Source organism: Salmo trutta, chromosome 5 (assembly GCF_901001165.1).
Source record: "Salmo trutta chromosome 5, fSalTru1.1, whole genome shotgun sequence".
Lineage (NCBI taxonomy): Eukaryota > Metazoa > Chordata > Actinopteri > Salmoniformes > Salmonidae > Salmo > Salmo trutta.
Genome location: NC_042961.1, coordinates 5,140,328 through 5,163,250, shown reverse-complemented (window position 1 = coordinate 5,163,250; position 22,923 = coordinate 5,140,328). Strand labels below are relative to the sequence as shown.

Here is a 22,923-nt window from a genome sequence, read left to right as displayed (position 1 = left end):
CTACCTACTGGGCACAGACGGCAGTCCAACGTCTAGTTTGGATTTACATTTGGTTGAGTAATAACTAACGTGAATTCAACATGAAATCCACAAAACATTTGAAAAGATTAAAAACAATAACTCTACTTTCTGATGTTAATCAACATTACTGTCATTAACTCTCTTCCTGATTTTGTTTGAATCTACATGCCCCACTCAGTGGTAGATAACATCTATGGTATTCTATGGTCTAGTTGTAACATAATACATATTAATTTCAATACAGTGGCTTGCGAAAGTATTCACCCCTTTGGCATTTTTCCTATTTTGTTGCCTTACAACCTGGAATTAAAATGGTTTTTTGGGGGGGTTGTATAATTTGATTAACCCAACATGCCTACAACTTTGAAGATGCAAACATTGTTTTATTGTAAAACAAACAAGAAATAAGACAAAAAAATGAAAACTTGAGCGTGCATCACCCCCCAATGTCAATACTTTGTAGAGCCACCTTTTGCATCAATTACAGCTGCAAGTCTCTTGGGGTATGTCTCTATAAGCTTGATACATCTATCCACTGGGATTTTTGCCCATTCTTCAAGGCAAAACTGCTCCAAATTGGATGGGTTCCGCAGGTGTACAGCAATCTTTAAGTCATACCACAGATTCTCAATTGGATTGAGGTCTGGGCTTTGACTAGGTCATTCCAAGACACTTAAATGTTTCCCCTTAAACCACTCGAGTGTTGCTTAAAACCTCTTACATCTAGACGTTCCGCTAGCGGAACACCTGCTCCAATATCCAATGATAGGCGTGGCGCGAAATACAAACTCCTCAAATCCGAAAACGTCCATTTTTTAAACATATTATTATTTTACACCATTTTAAAGACAAGACTCTCCTTTATCTAACCACACTGTCCGATTTCAAAAAGGCTTTACAGCGAAAGCAAAACATTAGATTATGTCAGCAGAGTACCCAGCCAGAAATAATCAGACACCCATTTTTCAAGCTAGCATATAATGTCACAAAAAACAAAACCACAGCTAAATGCAGCACTAACCTTTGATGATCTTCATCAGATGACACTCCTAGGACATTATGTTATACAATACATGCATGTTTTGTTCAATCAAGTTCATATTTATATCAAAAACCAGCTTTTTACATTAGCATGTGACGTTCAGAACTAGCATTCCCACCGAACACTTCCGGTGAATTTACTAAATTACTCACGATAAACGTTCACAAAAAACATAACAATTATTTTAAGAATTATAGATACAGAACTCCTTTATGCAATCGTGGTGTCCGATTTTAAAATAGCTTTTCGGTGAAAGCACATTTTGCAATATTCTGAGTAGATAGCCCTGCCATCATGGCTAGCTATTTTGACACCCACCAAGTTTGGTACTCACCAAACTCAGATTTACTATAAGAAAAATTGGATTACCTTTGCTGTTCTTCATCAGAATGCACTCCCAGGACTTCTACTTCAATAACAAATGTTGGTTTGGTTCCAAATAATCCATAGTTATATCCAAATAGCGGCGTTTTGTTGTGCGTTCAAGACACTATCCGAAGGGTAAAGAAGGGTGACGCGCCCGGCGCGTTTCGTGACAAAAAAAATTAAAATATTCCATTACCGTACTTCGAAGCATGTCAAACGCTGTTTAAAATCAATTTTTATGTGATTTTTCTCGTAAAAAAGCGATAATATTCCGACCGGGAGTCGTTGTTTTCATTCAAAGACTGAAAATAAAAACATGGAGTCGTCTCGTGCACGCGCACGCCAGTCTCATTGTTCTCAGATCGACCACTTACCAAATGCACTACTGTGTTTCAGCCATGGCCTGCAAAGTCATCATTCAATGTTCTGGCGCCTTCTGAGAGCCTATGGGAGCGTTAGAAAATGTCACGTTACAGCAGTGATCCCCTGTTTTGGATAGAGATGATCAAGAAGGCCAAGAAATGGTCAGAGAGGGCGCTTCCTGTTTGGAATCTTCTCAGGTTTTGGCCTGCCAAATGAGTTCTGTTATACTCACAGACACCATTCAAACAGTTTTAGAAACTTTGGAGTGTTTTCTATCCAAAGCGAATAATTATATGCATATTCTAGTTTCTGGTCAGGAGTAATAATCAGATTAAATCGGGTACGTTTTTTATCCGGCCGTGCAAATACTGCCCCCTATCCATAACAAGTTAAGCAGTATGCTTACGGTCATTGTCCTGCTGGAAGGTGAACCTCCGTCCCAGTCACAAATCTATTGAGGACTGAAAGAGGTTTCCCTCAAGAATTTTCCTCTATTTAGCGCCATCCGTCATTCCTTCAATTCTGACCAGTTTCCCAGTCCCTGCCAATGAAAAACCAATGAAAAACATCCCCACAGCATGGTGGTGCCAGCATCATTGGTTTGCGCCAGACATAGCGTTTTCCTTGATGGCCAAAAAGCTCAATTTTAGTCTCATCTGACCAGAGTACCTTCTTCAATATGTTTGCGGAGTCTCCTACATGCCTTTTGGGCTTATTTTTTTCTTCAAGCAATGGCTTTTTTTCTGGCCACTTCTGTAAAGTCCAGATCTGTGGAGTGTACGGCTTAAAGTGGTCCTATGGACAGATACTCCAGTATTCACTGTGGAGCTTTGCAGCTCCTTCAGGGTTATCTTTGGTCTCTTTGTTGCCTCTCTGATTAATTCCCTCCTTGCCTGGTCCGTGAGTTTTTGTGGGCGGCCCTCTCTTGGCAGGTTTGTTGTGGTGCCATATTCTTTCCAATTTTTAATAATGGATGTAAAGTTTTGGATCTTTTTTTATAACCCAACCCTGATCTGTACTTCTCCACAACTTTGTCCCTGACCTATTTGGAGAGCTCCCTAGTCTTCATAGTGCCACTTGTATGGTTGTGCCGCTTGCTTAGTGGTGTTGCAGACTCTGGGGCCTTTCAGAACAGGTGTATACAGTTGAAGTCGGAAGTTTACATACACTTAGGTTGGAGTAATTAAAACTAATTTTTTCAACCACTCCACAAATTTCTTGATAACAAACTATAGTTTTGGCAAGTCCATTAGGACATCTACTTTGTGCATGACACAAGTAATTTTTCCAACAATTGTTTACAGACAGATTATTTCACTTATAATTCACTGTATCACAATTCCAGTGGGTCATAAGTTTACATACCCTAAGTTGACTGTGCCTTTAAACAGCTTGGAAAATTCCAGAAAATAATTTAATGGCTTTAGAAGCTTCTGATGGGCTAATTGACATAATTTGAGTCAAATGGAGGTGTACCTGTGGATGTATTTCAAGGCAACCTTCAAACTCAGTGCCTCTTTGCTTGACATCACGGGAAAATCAAATGAAATCAGCCAAGACCTCAGAAAAAATTGTAAACCTCCACAAGTCCGGCTCATCCTTGGGAGCAATTTCCAAATGCCTAAAGGCACCACGTTCATCTGTACAAACAATAGTACGCAAGTATAAACATCATGGAACCACGCAGCCGTCATGCCGCTCAGGAAGGAGACGCGTTCTGTCTCCTAGAGATGAACGTACTTTGGTGCGAAAAGTGCAAATCAATCCCGAAACAATAGCAAAGGACCTTGTGAAGATGCTGGAGGAAACAGGTACAAAAGTATCTATATCCATAGTAAAACCAGTCCTATATCGGCATAACCTGAAAGGCCGCTCAGCAAGGAAGACATCACTGCTCAAAAACAGCCATAAAAAAGCCAGACTACGGTTTGCAACTGCACATGGGGACAAAGATTGTACTTTTTGGAGAAATGTCCTCTGGTCTGATGAAACAAATATACAACCGTTTGGCCATATTGACCATCGTTATGTTTAGAGGAAAAAGGGGGAGGCTTGCAAGCCGAAGAACACCATCCCAACCGTGAAGGACGATGGCTGCATCATGTTGTCGGGGTGGTTTGCTGCAGGAGGGTCTGGTGCACTTCACAAAATAGATGGCAACACGAGGAATGAAAATTATGTGGATATATTGAAGCAACATCTCAAGACATCAGTCAGGAAGTTAAAGCTTGGTCGCAAATGGGTCTTCCAAAAGGACAATGACCCCAAGCATACTTCCAAAGTTGTGGCAAAATGGCTTAAGGACAACAAAGTCAAGGTATTGGAATGGCCATCACAAACCCTTGACCTGAATCCTATAGAAAATGTGTTGGCAGAACTGAAAAGGCATGTATGTGCAAGCAAGGAGGCCTACCAACCTGACTCAGTTACACCAGCTCTGTCAGGAGGAATGGGCCAACATTCACCAAACTTATTGTGGGAAGCTTGTGGAAGGCTACCCAAAACGTTTGACCCAAGTTAATCAATTTAAAGGCAATGTTACCAAATACTAATTTAGTGTATGTAAACTTCTGACCCACTGGGAATGTAATGAAAGAAATAAAAGCTGAAATGAATCATCTCTACTATTATTCTGACATTTCACATTCTTAAAATAAAGTGGTGATCCTATCTGACCTAAGACAGGTCATTTTTACGAGGATTAAATGTCAGGAATTGTGAAAAACTTAGTTTGAATGTATTTGGCTAAGGTGTATGTAAACTTCTGACTTCAACTGTATATACTGAGATATACTGAGATCATGTGACAGATCATGTGACACTTTGATTGCACACAGGTGGACTTAATTAAATTATGTGAATTCTGAAGGCTATTACCGTAATTTCCGGACTATAAGCCTCTACTTTTTTCCCGGGCTTTGAACCTCGCGGCTTAAACAATGACGCGGCTAATATATGGATTTTTCCCGCTTTCAAATTAAAAAATAAATAAATAAATAAACACATTCTGTGACGTGCTCAGTTTTTTGGCGGCATGAAGCTTTCATTAGAGCAATGAAATTGCCGAACGGGTTACAGTCAAATAACTTTTTTGTTTGCTGTTTAGATTAAATCGAGCGCGCTCAAACTTCCCATCATTCTGATTACAGTGGTCATTTTGTCACCCTTATCATGGCAAAGACACGGAGAAATGCATATGATGCAGCTTCAAGTTGAAGGCGATTGATCTGGCTGTTAGAAAAGGAAATAGAGCTGCTGCACGGGAGCTTGGTCTGGAGCAATGACTTTCTTGGTAGGCTACTGTTTACTGCTAATTTTTTATTTTTTGTTACAAGCCGTATTTCGTTAAAGCCTATTTATTTTTGTTACAAGCCGTGTTTCGTTAAAGCCTATTTATTTTTGTTACAAGCCGTGTTTCATTAAAACCTGCGTAAAGTTATTTTGTTTCAATGTATCGGTAGGCACCTGCGGCTTATTGACATGTGCGGCTTATTTATGTTCAAAATAATAATTTTTAAAAAAATCAGTGGGTGTGGCTTATATTCAGGTGCGCTCAATAGTCCGGAAATTACGGTAGTTGCACCAGATCTTATTTAGGGGCTTCATAGCAAAGGGGGTGAATAGGGGGTGAAAACGCACCACTTGCGTTTTTATGTTTTTGAAACAAGTCATTTTTTAAATTTCACTTCACCAATTTGGACTATTTTGTGTATGTCCATTACATTAAATCCAAATAAAATCCATTTAAATTACAGGTTGTAATGCCACAAAATAGGAAAAATGCCAAGGGGGGTGAATACTTTTGCAAGGCACTGTACATTTTGTATTCATCGTCATCATATTTATTTTGTTACACAGCTTGTACATTTAATTTACACACTTGATCATGATTAGTTACTGGCGTTGGACATTTGACAATATACATGAGAGATATAAGATGAACATGTAAAAAACAAGAGACAAGGTGAAAAGGTGGATGGAACATAACTAATATAACAGATAGTGTATGTGGTGATAATGAAAACAAACACAGCATACGGTCTTCAGTGGTTTATTACACAACAGGTTAGAGGGGTCTTTCTGGGGTGGGTTAAGAGGTATGACAGAAGCATATTGGAGGCAGATAGATGTTGTGACACAGGAGAGGGGAATGTTCTGTCCTTCCAGGTTAAGGACTCAACCAAGGTCACTCAGTCAGTCACTGCAGTGCTGCTGCCCTCTGCTGGAGAGGAAGTGAAACATTCAGTCACAATCAAACCACTGTAATCTTACAGACAATGGTAACGATAAGGTCCGCTTCTTAGAAAGTGGTGATACAGGTTTAAGTGCAGCAAACTAAAAAGACTAATGAAGATGTGTGTGGTTAAACAGTGATGTTTAGTACACATAGTAATGTGATGTTGTCTGTATCTTTGTTGAGAGATCAGCATCATCTGGTACAACAGACAGAGGAGACACCAACACTGACCTGTGTGGTCACCAGTAGAGCTAGTGAGCTGTAGACCACATTATCATCTGGTTCTGCTGACTACAGAGGAGGAACAGGGAGAGAGGTGAACAGGGAAAGTTCTGTCATGATGGAGAGTACACTATAAAAACACAGTTCTCAGTGAAATTAAAAGTATAGACAGTTATAATTGTGATATGTAACATAAAGGTGATATATTAGGCCTACAGCTATAATGGTGACATAACCATGACTATATTAACACTGAGGAAACAATCACCTACTGTTGTTTCTGATAACATAATACTAGCTGTGGATAATCAGTAGAAGAGCTTTACCTTGGTCTGTCCTTTTAGTTGGGCCTTGTGCTGGAGGATGACAGTGCTGTATGTGACATCATCATCAGCTTCAGGAAATAGATCCTGTTGGTAGAGAGAGACACAAATAACAACATCGTATTGTTATACTGTTATAGTGTACATGTACCTATTGCTTGTTCCAAGACAGAAAATGATACTGGAAATACAATTGTTTTCTAAAACAGATGGACATTTGCCAAGACTATGACGTTTAATGAGTAACAGCCATAATGTTGTGCAAGAGCCGAGATGCTTGTAGCCATATGCTGACCTTCTCTGCTGCCCTGAACTGATCAGGCATGACAGTGCTGTACATCATGTCATGGTGGCTCTCTGGGTTTAGGCTCTGAGAAATGGACAGCACTGAAGGTAAACACATGTCTATATGCATAGGAAGAGAGAGTAGAGGAACTTCAGATACTCAGCTCGCACTGCAGAGATGGAGAGAGAGATAGATAGAGAGATAGAACCCCAGCTCACACTGCAGCGATGGAGGAGAGAGAGAGAGATAACCCCAGATCACACTGCAGAGATGGAGGAGAGAGAGAGAACCCCAGATCACACTGCAGAGATGGAGAAAGAGATGGAGGAGAGAGAGAGAGAGAGATGGAGGAGAGAGAGCGAGTACAGGAACTTCAGATACTCAGCTCACACTGCAGAGACGGAGGAGAGAGAAAAAGAGAGAGAGAAAGAGAGATCCCCAGCTCACACTGCAGAGATGGGAGAGATGAGAGAGAGAGAGAGAGAGAGAGAGAGAGAGAGAAAGAGAGAGAGAAAGAGAGAAAGAGAGAGAGAGAGAGAGAGAGAGAGAGAGAAAACCACCGATCACACTGCAGAGATGGAGTGATTGGTTCTAGTCCAAGATCTCCACAGACCAAAACCAGGTTTATTCAGTTTGTACCTGCGATGCTGATTCTCTGGTGTGGGTCACTGCGCTGTATGTAATGTCCTGCTCAGGGTCAGCAGACTGCAAAGAAATAAATAGCAAAGAGAAACAAGACTTGTCTATTTTCCACCTAAACCACAGTTTGTTTCCACGGTAATCCTGGCAAGAGGAGCTAAACTCCTTTACCACATACATGAAAACAACAGATGTCAAATCTCTCTCATGCATATTAAAATACCACACATATTTTGCTCACTGGGTGTTTGTCAAGAAGGCACAGATTTGTATCAGCACTAGTTTTCAAATAGACATGAGTTGTAATACTGTGATATGACAGGATGCAGTCAGAGATATAAGAGCTTGGTTTCAGTTAGAATATGGGACCTTTTATGTCAACTCATTGATAATCAACTGAAGAGGTAACGATGGAGTCAAATGGTAGATGATCCCAGATCAAGAACAGAAAAGCAGATGGTTGAAAAGAAGAGAATAAAATAAGTTTACCCCATCCACCCCCCCCTCTTCGGAGGACAAATATCGTTTAGTTTTATACAGCTTTTCTGCTACATATACAAACATTTTACAGAAACATTTTACATATACTTTTTGCATACACGTTTTACATACATGGTACTTTTATATAAAGCAGTCACATAACAATAATATATTACCAAACATAAGCTCTTTAATCCCACCCCTCAGCCTCTCTCAGCCCATCCCACCTATCACTATAGAACACCCTCGTTTGGTTTCCATGTGCCATATATTTTTCAATTGTGCTGTGATGTTTAACATAATCTTTTTACCTTTCTAATTGTATAGTATCCACAGATTGTGTGCTAAAGATGAAAACCTTTCCTACTAGTATTATTATATTATTTATTGACTGACTATGGCTTTCCAACTCACCCAACACTGCTATTCGTAAGGTTCATTTTAAGTACATGTTGTGCTTTTTTAACCATTACTGAACCTGTGACCAGAAACAAGCTTCATAGGTGAATAGATTATCTATTGATTCTATTTTTTCGCTGCAAAATCTACAGAGCTGAGAATGTTGTACGCCCCATATATAAACCATTCTGTCGGTGGCAAGAATTTTATAAAATAATTGAAATTGAAATACTCTAAGTGTTTAACCAAGTGTTGTTTTTTGTACCAGTACATAAACCATGTGCCATGTAATCGGTACATCAAAAATCTCTTTCCATTTATTTTGCAACCTGTATGGATCATTTATTTATTTTTTTACTTTTGATGCCAGCATGAATGAGATGAGGAAGTCATCAAGACAGCTAGCTTGATTAAGCCTCTTCCATGTATATCATACTAGGTCAGGGTTTTTCAGCCTCCATATATCCACTAGCTCTAATGTTTCCATGATCTTCGTGATCTCCTTAAGTGCATGAGGGTGATAGTTTGTAGTGTGATTTCCTATACGATCCATAGAGGCATTTAAATCCGTTTTATAGACTCCCACCATAATAATAGATGTATTTATTACTTGTGAGCTCAATAGATTATTATATATATTTTCGAATATATACATATTTGACCCATATACATTAATTAGCCATATCTGTTTTTAGTCCAATAGCATACTTAAAATATCCATCTGTGTGCACAATCGAATCAAAAATCTAATTGATTGGTATAATCACCCTTTTGAGTTGCTTTGCCCAAGACAAAAATAGATTTCTTCCTCCCAGTCCGTTTTCCCCCCCAAAATCATCTATATTTGTAGAATGAGTTTCGTGTAAACATTAGATATTATATTCTTTCTCTTTAAGCCATGTAAAAATGTATCTTATTTTTTAATGATCTGCTAAGCCTGTCACACCCTGATCTGTTTCATCTGTCTTTGTGATTGTCTCCACCCCCCTCGAGGTGTAGGCCATCTTCCCCATTATCCCCTGTGTATTTATACCTGTGGTCTCTGTCTGTTGCCAGTTCGTCTTGTTTATCAAGTCAACCAGCAGTTTTTCTCAACTCCTGCTTTTCCCAGTCATTCTTTTTCTCACCCTCCTGGTTTTGACCCTTGCCTGTTCTGACTCTGAGCCCGCCTGCCTGGCCACTTTGCATGCCCCTGACCCTGAGCCTGCCTGCCGACCTGTACCTTTGCCCCACCTCTGGATTATTGACTTCTACCTACCCTGTCCCTGAGCCTGCCTGCCGTCAGGTACCGTTGCCCTACATCTGGTTTACTGACCCCTGCCTGCCTTGACCTGTCTATTGCCTGCCCCTGTTGGATTATTAAACCATTGCTAATTTGACATTGTCAGCATCTGGGTCTTACCTTCATACCTGATAAAGCCATTACAATTATAACTGGCTATACTTATTTCCACACTTACCATAATGATACCCACATTTCAATATACTTACCACAACCACTGAGTTGTTAGTTGTCTGGTCCTTGGCCTTACTGTTCTCTGGAATTAAATCAAATTTTATTTGTCACATGCTCAGAATACAACAGGTGTAGACCTTACCGTAAAATGTTTACTTACATCCCCTTTTAACCAAGAATGCAGTTCAATAAATAAAGTTCATAAAATATTTACTAAATTAACTAGAGTAAAGAAAAGCTAATCAATCAAAAAGTAACACAAAAAATGTACATGACAATAATGAGGCTTTATACAGGGAGTACAAGTACAGAGTCAATGTGCAGGGTACAGGTTAGTCGAGGTAATTTGTAAAGTGGCTATGGATAGATAATAAACAGAGAGTAGTTGCAGTGTAAAAACAAAGGGGGGGGGTCAATGTAAATAGTCCCGGTGGCCATTTGATTAGTTTAGTTGTTCAGCAATCTTATGGCTTGGGTGCAAAATCTGTTAAGGAGCCTTTTGGTCCTAGACATTGTGCTCCGGAACCATTTGCAGTGTGGTAGCAGAGAGAACAGTCTATGACCTGGGTGACTGGAGTCTTAATTTTTTATATATATTTTTTTACCTTTATTTAACTTGGCAAGTCAGTTAAGAACAAAATCTTATTTTCAATGATGGCCTTCCTCTGACACTGCCTAGTAAATAGTTCCTGGATGTCAGGAATGTTGGCCTCAATGATGTACTGCACCGTACGCACTGCCCTCTGTAGCGCCTTATGGTCAGATGCCGAGCAGTTGTCATACCAGGTGGTGTAGCAATTGGTCAGGATGCTCTCGATGGTGCAGCTGTAGAACGTTTTGAGGATCTGGGGACCCATGCCAAATCTTTTCAGTCTCCTGAGGGGGAAAAGTTGTTGTCGTGCCCTCTCCACAACTTTCTTGGTGTGTTGGACCATGATAGTTTGTTGGTGATGTGGACACCAAGGTACTTGAAACTCTCGACCCGCTCCACTTTAGTCCAGTCAAGGTTAATGGGGGCCTGTTCGGCCCTCCTTTTACTATAGTCCACGATCACCTCCTTTGTTTGCTCACATTGAGAGAGAGGTTGTTGTACTGGCACCACACTGTCAGGTCTCTGACCTCCTCCCTACAGGCTGTCTCATCGTTGTCATCAGCAAACTTAATGATGGTGTTAGAGTAGTGCTTGGCCACGCAGTCATGGGTGAAGAGGGAGTACAGGAGGGGACTAAGCACGCAACTCTGAGGTGCTCCAGTGTTGAAGATCAGAGTGGGATCAGAGAGGGAGGTGTTAAGTCTTAGGGTCCTTAGCTTAGTGATGAGCTTTGTGGGCACTATTGTGTTGAACGCTGAGCTGTAATCAATGATCAGCATTCTCACATAGATGAGGGAGTTATCAATTACATTTGAGTTTGTTATAATACAATAATACCTCTGAATGGATTTATTAATGACAATTCCTCCAAATATTTTCTGTCATTCAAGATAAATCCCAGGCAAGCAGTAAACTGTTGGTCACAATATCAACAAATGTAGTATTTTCTAAACTATTGTCCTTTTTTTATATTCACATAAAATGACTACTTACTATGCTTTCTCCACATCTTCCATGTTACTAGGATACCAGCTGTCACCACCACCAACATGCCCAGAGAGATGAGTAGGACTTTCACATCTATGGACCTGATTTGATTACATATAAAAACTTTACTTAAAAATACAATTAAAATAGATTATTATAATTTGATAGTTTGCAGTATGCACTTGTTGTGTGCACTGTTATGGTAAATGGAACAATTATTTATCTATTCACATGTGTGGAATTTGACTATGAAAATTAGGAGATTGTGTGTGTCATGTCCTGACCAGTAAAAAGGGTTGTTTGTTATTATAGTTTGGTCAGGGCGTGGCAGGGGGTGTTTGTTTAGGGTGTTTCGGGGTGTTTTGGTTTATGTTCTATGTTAGTGTATTTCTATGTTCGTTCTATTTCTATGCGTAGTTTATTGGGTTGACCTTCAATTGGAGGCAGCTGTTCCTCGTTGCCTCTAATTGAAGGTCCTATTTAATAGAGGGGTTTTTGTCATGGGATTTGTGGGTCGTTGTTTCTCTGTATAGTCATTTTGTCCTTACGAGACTGTTTTACGTCATTGTTTTGTTTCAGTGTTTTTGTATCACGTTCTTTCTTTAAATAAAGAAGATGAGCCTACACATTCCTGCTGCATTTTGGTCCACTCCTTACGATGAACGTGACAGTATGATTATCGTTGAGATTATTACTGTACAAATAACATTTTTTTTTTTTTAAAGAGTGCAACATGTTCTTGCAAATGAGTGAGAATAACACCAACATTGCTGCTACTTCTCACACGGCAACCACAGAAATGTTCTACCCAAGAGGAAGTGATAACAGTCTCTATATGCATTTAGGGAGGGTGTTTGGTTAGCATTAACTGTTGTAGTGTGTGATCGAATTGTAATGTTTCTCTGTGTTCATAGTATCTAACAATATGTGGGATAATACAGCTGAATGAGTGATAATAACCTCTGGTGGACTTCCTCCATGTTCCCCTCAGCTCCTTGACTTGTGTTGTCCGTCTGAACAGGCTCAGCAGTTGGAGAGGCAGAGGGTTGTTGAGTGGTTGGATCTTGGGTTGCTGTGAGGTAAAACAACAATATCATCAATGAAGTTAATGGTATACCAGACAGTCAGGTTGTATAGCAACATCACATTCATAGTTAATATTACAATTAGTTCCAGATGATACCAGTGGATAACACAAAGTGAATCATATTGATCATAAAGGATGTGATTGATCTACTAACTTGAGGTCATCTTAGAGCTTCTCTGTGTTGCAGATTGTTGACTGACAGTAATGTGAACAGGCATCTCTAGTTCTCCCACTCTACACCAATACCAGTCAATGTTCTCCATCTTCAGTCCACTCAGAGTCACTGTTAAGACTTTTCTGTTGTTGGCATCACTAGTCCGCTTTAATGTCACTGATATTCCATTTAAAGTCCCAGAATACCCACTCACACAATCACCACCCATCCTGCACCACTTCATATCTCCAGTGTTTCTATAGTAACAACGGACAGTGACACTCCCTCCTTCTGCTCCAGTCACTTCCTGTTGTTCCACATAGAGTTCTGGAGTACCTGAACACAGGTAAAAAAACAAGAATTCAGAGAAGAAAAAAGTGCTTTTACAACAGGCTCCTTAAAAATTCCTTAAAGTTGCAGTCTGATTGGTAAATTCATTTTTGGTCTTTTAAATTCATAATAATTATATATAGCCATTGATTCTTGAAGAATGTAACTTTCCTCACAAGCTTAGTTCTGTTACTACCTCATGACCCAAAAAAGAAACACCCTCTTACTGTCAACTGCGTTTATTTTCAGCAAACTTAACATGTGTAAATATTTGTATGAACATAACAAGAGTCAACTGAGACAAACTGAACAAGTTCCACAGACATGTGACTAACAGAAATGGAAAAATGTGTCCCTGAACAAAGGTGGGTCAAAATCAAAAGTGACAGTCAGTATCTGGTGTGGGCACCAGCTGTATTATTTACTGCAGTGCATCTCCTCCTCATAGACTGCACCAGATTTGTCAGTTCTTGCTGTGAGATGTTACCCCACTCTTCCACCAAGGCACCTGCAAGTTCCCGGACATTTCTTGGGGGAATGGCCCTAGCCCTCACCCTCCGATGCAACAGGTCCCAGACGTACTCAATGGGATTGAGATCCGGCCTCTTCGCTGGCCATGGCAGAACACTGACATTCCTGTCGTGCAGGAAATCACTTACAGAACGAGCAGTATGGCTGGTGGCATTGTCATGCTGGAGGGTCATGTCAGGATGAGCCTGCAGGAAGAGTACCACATGATGGAGGAGGATGTCTTCCCTGTAACGCACAGAGGTGAGATTGCCTGCAATGGCAACAAGCTCAGTCCGATGATGCTGTGACACACCGCCCCAGACCATGATGGACCCTCCACCTCCAAATCGATCCAGCTCCAGAGTACAGGCCTCGGTGTAACGCTCATTCCTTCAACGATAAACACGAATTCGACCATCATCCCATGTAAGACAAAACACGCGACTCGTCAGTGAAGAGTACTTTTTGCCGGTCCTGTCTGGTCCAGCGACAGTGGGTTTGTGCCCATTGGCGACGTTGTTGCCGGTGATGTCTGGTGAGGACCTGTCTTACAGCAGGCCTACAAGCCCTCAGTTCCGCCTCTCTCAGCCTATTGCGGACAGTCTGAGCACTGATGGAGGGATTGTGCGTTCCTGGTGTGCGTTCCTGGTGTAACTCGGGCAGTTGTTGTTGCCATCCTGTCTCTGTCTGCAGGTGTGATTTTCGGATGTACCGATCCTGTGCAGGTGTTGTTACACGTGGTCTGCCACTGCGAGGACGATCAGCTGTCCGTCCTGTCTCCCTGTAGTGCTGTCTTAGGCGTCTCACAGTACGGGCATTGCAATTTATTGCCCTGGCCACATCTGCAGTCCTCATGCCTCCTTGCAGCATGCCTAAGGCACGTTCACACAGATGAGCAGGGACCCCGGGCATCTTTCTTTGGGGGTTTTTCAGAGTCAGTAGAAAGGCCTCTTTAGTTTTCTAAGTTTTCATAACTTGACCTTAATTGCCTACCATCTGTAAGCTTTTAGTGTCTTAACGACCGTTCCACAGGTGCATATTCCTTAATTGTTTATGGTTCATTGAACAAGCATGGGAAACAGTGTTTAAACCCTTTACAATGAAGATCTGTGAAGTTATTAGGATTTTTACGAATTATCTTTGAAAGACAGAGTCCTGAAAAAGGGACGCTCTTTTTTTGCTGAGCTTATAATCTTGTTTTACCTACATGTACAGTATAGCTCTGTCTATGAAATTCAGAGTGGTTACACATTGGTCATTTCATTTGTTGTAATAGGCTATTTATAATTGGGTCATTATTTTGTATTTGACATTGCAGGATTACAGGACACTACATTGGACATTGCTCAGAACTATCATTCTACTTTACTAGATACAAGCAGTGAAGGGATCTTACCTGGAGTGACAGATAGGTAGAACCATTGTATCCTGATATCTGTTCCTCCATTGATCTCCACAACACACCTGTAATTCCCATAGTCCCATGACGTTAGGTCAGTCATGGTCACAGTGAAGATTCTCTTGTTGATGTCATCAGAGATTGAGGTCTTACCACTGCTCTTAGGATGGTCAGTGCGTACTACATAAGAACATACATCCCAACCTAATCCTTTACACCAGTATTTCACATGGTTGATGTGATTCAGATCATAGCGACATGGGAAGGTGATGGAGCCTCCTGTCTGCACAGACACATGCCTCCCTGTGGACACATCAACACAAAACACATTTAGGTTGGAATTCAATCACTTTGTTTCTGCACTATAAAACAACTTTTGTATGATTATGATTGATTACACTGTTCACAGCCCTTTATAGAAACGTCCCACATGAAACAATTATACGGTCTAAATACTGTAGTACAGTATATTTATATAATATGGTGTTCACTGCACTGCTTTTGTGGAATTTACTATAGTATTCACTATAGTGTTTTGCGGACATGACTGTAGTATATTGTAGTAACATCTGCCGACTACCAAGTTACTGTTTAATGAGGGGAACACCTCAACCAAAACATAAGACACACAGGTTTGTGACAGGCCACCTATTGAGTTAGGTCAACAGAGGATTAGGTTTGTTTGTTTGACACAGATAACACACATTAACAAGAGTACACCAAAATGACATCTTAGCTTTATGAAATACAACAGTGCTTTCACAGAGATTCAGCTGGCCAAGTAAACAAGATTACCAAAAACTGTGATAAACAATACTGTACTTCTGAAGGTAGAAAATAATAAACAGGTAACCACAGTGGTGTAAAGTACTTAACTAAAAGTACTTTAAAGTACTACTTAAGTATTTTGGGGGGGTTTCTGTACTTTAAAGTATTTTTACTTAACTTCTTTACACCACTGTGGTTACCTGTTTATTATTTTCTACCTTCAGAAGTACAGTATTGTTTATCACAGTTTTTGGTAATCTTGTTTACGAAGCATGTGTGTTTAGTGAGTCTGCCTGGTCAGAGGCCGTAGGGATGACCACGTGCATGTATTTGACAATTTTCCTGTCCAGCTAAGCATTCAAAATGTAAAAAAAGTACTTTTGGGTGTCAGGTAAAATGTATGGAGGAAAAAGTACATTCTTTTCTTTAGAAATGTTGTGAATTAAAATTAAAAGTTATCAAAAATACAATTAGTAAAGTACTACTTAAGTATTTTGGGGGGGTTTCTGTACTTTACTAATTGTATTTTTGATAACTTTTAATTTTAATTCACAACATTTCTAAAGAAAAGAATGTACTTTTTCCTCCATACATTTTCCCTGACACCCAAAAGTACTTTTTTTACATTTTGAATGCTTAGCTGGAAAGGAAAATTGTCAAATACATGCACGTGGTCATCCCTACGGCCTCTGACCAGGCAGACTCACTAAACACACATGCTTCGTTTGTAAATGACGTCTGAGTGTTGGAGTGTGCCCCTGGCTATCTGCAAATTAAAAAAACAAGAACATAATGCCATCTGGTTTGATAATCTATGGAATTTAAAATGATTTATACTTTCACTTTTGATACTTAAAAGGGGAATATCACTCAAAAACTAACTTTTGGTATTTGTTTCATTAGTTTACAGTTGATACAGTCCCAACATGTTTTGCATGTCAGCAGGGGCGGACTGAAACAATAATTCAGACCGGGAATTTGACTCCATCCCAGGCCACCCTGCTCACGCAAACCACCAGAACGCTAATTTTGTAGGCTAACCCTATTTGTTGATGTAACGCGTACCAAACTAGTTATACATTTGGCCGCTATGTTCATCTGGGAAGAAAGTTATCCCCATTACAAAATACAAACATTTGGGACTGACCAACAAGTAGCCTATCTGAACACTGAGTTTTCAAGGTATGGTATGGGTGCACCCTCAAACTTACTAGGAATACACCAATCATAGCACACACAAATATACAAGGCTAGACACACAAAACAATTAGCCTATACTTTTTAAAAAGAGAATGAGATATACAGAGTTAGCTCAAATGTTCAAATGATTATCTTTATATTCAAGCATCAAGAATATCAAAAGTATCAGAAAACTTCACACACACACATTCACTGAACTTGAACATAAGCTACAACAATGTAAGTAAGTATAATACAAAAGTCAAAAAAGCACTCCTCTACAAAACAAATGTAGATGACAATGTTCACTCACTGGTGTCCATAAAGCAAACAGCACAAAAATAAACATGAAATTGAACATTGGCTACATAACTGCAAGTATAATACGAATGTCCAAAAAACATGCCTCTGTACAAAAGCTTTAACTCACAGCACATGTTCTTTCACCCTTGTCAGCCTGTTAAGGAAGAGTCATAGCTACTTCAGAGTAACCAGGAAGTAGTTACCACTAGTAAACCAGTAGGCGGCACAGTAACTCACTGCTCTCCGCCATATTGTCAATGATGTCATCTTTGTCAAGTCCCATAAGAATCTCCTTCTCTGCCATCAAAAGGAACGCTTCAAGGTTCTCTTGAGTGAGGGAGGTTCTTAGGCGGTTCTTCAGGAATTTCAGAGTGGAGAAGGTCTTCTCACAAGCCACCTGAGTGATGGATCGGGTGAGGAGGAACTTGTAGCCCAAACCAATGATGTGATACGCATCCGTGAGCAGATTGTACTGAGACAGAAGAAGATAGCAGCATATCAGGCAGTTATACATGTGGAAAAACTTCTGCTCACCAACTCCACACTTTCTTCAGGATCCTCAAAGCCTTCCCCTGATTCATCACTGGCGGGGCGGCACTGGTGTGGTACTCCTCCAATGCTGACAGTTTCAGTCTTTCCCACTGTTGTGCAAGGCTGATCAGTTCAGCCTGCAATGCCTCAACAGTGGCATGTTCATCAAATTCCAGTAAGCATTTGCTGAGCTCCTTCATGGCTGTCTTTGGAAGGCCCTTTTCTCTGATCTCAGGAAAGTGCTTCGGATTTATGCAGGAGACATCTGCACACAGCACTGCATTTGCTGCATAACGGTGGTGAATACTTTCAACAACAGTGTCCGTTCCTGTCACCAAGTGCTGTGCTGTTACGATATCCATGCCATTTGTTTGCAAGTATTTAGAGAGAGGGGATGTCTGCTCAAAAATCCTGAGAAAAACCTCAGCTGTAAGTATGGTTTCATACTTTAGGAGAGCATCCTTATACCCTTGGGCCTTGCTTTATGGTCAGGTTTTATGGTCACATCCTTTTCAATTCTTTCCATAGTGATGACCACATCTGTGTAAAGTGCACGGTCAGGTGTTACAAAGCTTCCAAATACTTACACTCTATGCAGTTTGGCTTCAGAGCAAAACACTCCACAAAAACGGCCAACTGCTTTCTTCTGGAAAATGTGAAGTCCAAGATGGACAAAGGGGGCATTGTTGGGGCTGTATTTTTGGACCTAGGGAAGGCTTTTGATACTGTTAACCATAAGGTTCTCATCACAAAAATGTCCAAGTTCAACTTTTCCCTCGATGACTTGAGATGGATGAAATCATACCTTGAAGGCAGAACTCAGCATGTCAGAGTGAGCAATGAGCTGTCGCCCACTATTAGCTATGATGTGGGCGTGCCCCAAGGGTCAATACTGCAGCCCCTCCTGTTCAGCCTGTACATTAATGATCTGCCTTCTGTCTGTACTGGGTCTGAAGTTCAAATGTATGCAGATGATACAGTGATATATGTGCAGGCAAAGAGCAAACAACAAGCTGCACAAGAACTCACTACTGTAATGGTCCAGGTGACAAAGTGGCTCAGTGACTCATGTTTGCATCTCAATGTGAAAAAAACTGCCTGCATGTTCTTCACAAAGAGGGCAACTGATGCTACTGAGCCAGATGTCTATGTGTCAGGGGTGAAGCTCCAGGTGGTATTTGATTTTACGTACCTTGGCATCATACTTGATTTCAACCTCTCTTTTACAAAGCAGGTGAAAAGGGTAACTCAAATAACCAAATTCAACCTAGCTAATTTCCGATTTATATGAAATTGTTTGACTACAGAGGTAGCAAAGCTGTACTTCAAATCTATGATACTCCCCCACTTAACATACTGCTTGACTAGTTGGGCCCAAGCTTGCTTTACAACATTAAAACCCATTCAGTCTGTCTACAAACAGGCTCTCAAAGTGCTTGATAGGAAGCCCAATAGCCATCATCACTGTTCCATCCTCAGAGAGCATGAGCTCCTGAGTTGGAGAAATCTTGTGCAATACACCAACGCATGTCTTGTATTCAATATCCTAGATGGTCTGGCTCCCCCTCCCCTCAGTACTTTTGTTAAACAGAAAACCCAAACACATGGCAGCAGATCCACAAGGTCTGCGATTAGAGGTGACTACGTATATAGTTACCTTACGGAAAAGCACCTTTATGCAATTTGAATTCTCTGTGGGAGCTTCCCAAGTTTGGAATAAATATTCTGTAACAGGTGTGTTTTTGTGCTCAATGCTGGATCTATTCATAATTATTTAAGAGATGATTGTTTGTCAGACACACACAACTGCACCACCTATCACACTTTCACAAAAAAAATGAAAAGATGGCTAAAGGCCAATCAGACTTCTGAACATAATCCCTAGTTGTGTATTGAAGCTTTCCATGTCATCTGTTGTCTGTAGTTTGTGAGGTGTGGAAACACTTTGTTTCTTTTATGGATTTTGTCTTGTTGCTTTTTGTGCTATGTTGCTCTGTTTGCATGCTATGTCTTGCTTGTCCTATGTTGCTCTGCGTGTGCTCACTGCTCATTGATTGTCTGTATTGTTTTTGTAATTGTTTTTAATAACCTGCCCAGGGACTGCGGTTGAAAATTAGCCAGCTGGCTAAAACCGGCACTTTTACTGAAACGTTGATTAATGTGCACTGTCCCTGTAAAAATAAAAATCAACTCAACTCAACTCCTTAATGGGTGGAGGCAGCAAACCATGTTAGGCCAGCTGTGATTTACAACCTGATAGCAATATTGTTTGGCCTACCAAGAAAGGTATTGTTGAATTAAAATTAAATTAAAGGTATTGTTCATTAAACTGCATCCATCTATTCTGTCAACAATGCCTTACTGTATGTCATGGAATTTTGAGTCAAATAGAACCAATTTTTAAAACCTTTCATAACGTTGGTTTTGTAGCATAAACTGGGAATTCGATATTTTTGACTGATATTATGATTGTCTGTTTCATATCTGCAATGTAGTTAAGATGCTGTCAGTTCCACTTTAAACTTGGCCTTTTCAATGACAATTTGAATGTCATTGAGAAAACAGAAAGGTATCAAATAATGTTTTCACAAACATCCTTTCTGAATTTAAAAGTCATCCTAGAAGTAATCAGCTATTTGTAGTTTTCCAAAAGTATCTGTAATCTGATTACAACATTTTAGCTGGTAACATAACAGATAACAGTAAAAAAAAAAAAGTAATCTGTTACTCCCCAACCCTTAGTGAAAACTATACTATACTACAGCTATGTCCGCAAAAACACTACAGTGAATACTACAGTAAAGTCCACAAAAACACTACAGTGAATACTACAGTCATGCCTGAAAAAACAATACATTGAATACTATACTATAAATCAATCAAATCAAATTGTATTTGTCACATGCACAGGGTTAGCAGATGTTAATGTGAGTGTAGCGAAATGCTTTTGCTTCTAGTTCCGATAGTGCAGTAATATTTAACAAGTAATCTAACAATTCCCCAACAACAACCTAATACCAAATTTCTTCAGCCTCCTGAGGCTGTTGCACCTTCTTCACTACACTGTCTGTGTGGGTGGACCATTTCAGTTTGTCTACGATGTTATGCCTAGGAACTTAAAACGTTCCACCTTCTCCACTGCTGTCCCTTCGATGTGGATAGGGGGGTGATCCCTCTGCCGTTTCCTGAAGTCCATAATCACTACAGCCATGTCAGCAAAAACACTACCGGGAATAGTATAGTATACCAGTCATGCCCCCAAGAACACTGCAGTGAATATTACAGTAAAGTCTGCACAAACACAACATTGAATACTATTGTATACTATAGTCATGTCTGCAAAAACACTAGTCCGCAATACTATAGTATATACCTATAGTAATAGTACAGTATTTATACCATAGTATACTTTAATATTTTTTCATGTGGGTAAGTTGTAAATGTGTAATATATTTGTAGGTTTGAACTAGGATCACAATGGAAAAAAATGTACAACTTTTTTTGTGTTACTCTCAACACATTTCTAAATACATTGTATCCACATTTGGGGTTGTTTTGTTTTTTAAGTAGTCAGATAAAATCTATCAGTCAAAGGATACTAAAGTGTTGAGTATAGTATTCTACAGTATACTGCAACATTCTACAGTAAGCGTTACATGATCAAGTCGGAACCTCAGTGGAAATCCCCGGCATGAGCTCCCCAAGGACAGCACGTTTAAATTAAAACAGCAGTAAAGCTAGCTAGCAGTCCAATCCATCTAAACATTCTAAAGTAAGTACTACGTCATTGATGAATACTACAGTGTGTAGAATAGAATTCTCCAGTATATGACAAAATTCTATTGTAAGCACTACACGATCGAAGGGGATACTACAATCTATCATATAGTATTCTCCAGTATACTACAAAATACATAAATAAGCACTACACAATCAAGGTATACTACAGTGTGGTGTAGAATTCTACAGTATACTACAGTTTACTATAGAATTCTATAGTAAGTAATATAGTTTTCTATAGTAAACGGTAGTATTGTTGTTTGTAGGAGATTACACATACCTGCTGAGAGTCTGGGGAAGATGAGGAAGAGGAGGAGGATGAGGCGGGCGAGATGGGGAGCCATGTGAGGGTTTGACTCTGCGTGTGTGTGAGACAGGTATCTATGTACTGATGTGTGTGTCAAGAAAAAAGTCAACAGCCAGAATTACTCTACTTCCTTATGTTCACAGACCTCAGTGTCTTTAACTCTCTTCCTGCTTCTGTTCGCGTGTACATTCCCCCAACAGTGGCAGATAGCAACTATTGCATTATATGGACTAGTTTAACCTAAAACTCATAGTCACTACAATGTACATGTATTTCAGCTTTCTCTAAGGCCTTTTTGGGACCAAGATTCACTACTATCCTGTTGCGCTCTGATGGAAAACAGGCCATTAATGATACAAATATTGGATGCAGGGACATGATGCACCACATTTTCAGTGGCCAAAATCAGTATTTCTGAGGAAGGCCATTAAAGGCAAAAATGTCAGTCTTTTAAAACTAGTAATGTTTAATAGTGAGCTAGCATTGCGCCTTTTTGTTTCCAAATTCAGTATTTCAGATTTTATTCTGTATAAAAAAAAATCATACATTTGTATCAAAGAAATTGATAGAATTGAGATGTGCTACAGAGATGTAGTGATGGGTACTAGATCAAGACCTCCACAGACTCTCACGTTAAACCAAGTTCATAGTTCAGGGTCCTCCAGACCACAACCCAGTCTGATGTGGTTTTACGTTCAACAAGAACACTCTCTGTCTCTCTCCCTTTTCTATACAGGAAATAAGGCCTGGTCATACAGTAGGCGCAGCTCATAGCCGCAGATAATGTATTCATAGCCAAAGTGTCAAAGTTAGCTCAGGAAGTTGCAATACCACAAGGCTGCAAATCTTGGGTAAACTCATTCCATGACATCATGTTAAATACTGAGCTATACCTTCTATCTTTGGCTCCATCTCAGTTATCTACTTCTGATACATCAGAATTTAACACTCAAACTCACAAAGCACAGAAATAACAATTTTTGATAGCCCACAGGCACTTCTTCAGTATGACATTTTCTTTTGAATTTCCTTCATTGTATTTTGGTTTTTCAGTCCTACTACCTTTGTTACTGCCTGTAGGGTTGGCCCCTTTAAAAGTATTAAAGTGGAGGCAGCAATATAGAGTCACAATTGGGTTATTTTAGAAAAAGGTTGTGGATTT

The 22,923-nt window shown here is 39.9% G+C and overlaps 1 protein-coding gene across 1 annotated transcript; it reads right to left on the bottom strand.

Moving 5' to 3' along the window:
- Positions 1 to 5,827: 5,827 nt before the first annotated feature.
- Positions 5,828 to 21,892, bottom strand: LOC115193541 (polymeric immunoglobulin receptor). The gene is made up of 9 exons (XM_029752260.1): positions 21,735 to 21,892; positions 14,891 to 15,196; positions 12,655 to 12,990; positions 12,374 to 12,485; positions 11,420 to 11,514; positions 9,876 to 9,916; positions 6,578 to 6,661; positions 6,261 to 6,320; positions 5,828 to 6,014 (listed from the first exon to the last, which is right to left on the bottom strand). The coding sequence occupies exons 1-9, from the start codon at positions 21,796 to 21,798 to the stop codon at positions 5,991 to 5,993; spliced, it is 1,122 nt and encodes a 373-aa protein (XP_029608120.1). The 5' UTR covers positions 21,799 to 21,892; the 3' UTR covers positions 5,828 to 5,990.
- Between the last annotated feature and the right edge of the window lie 1,031 nt (positions 21,893 to 22,923).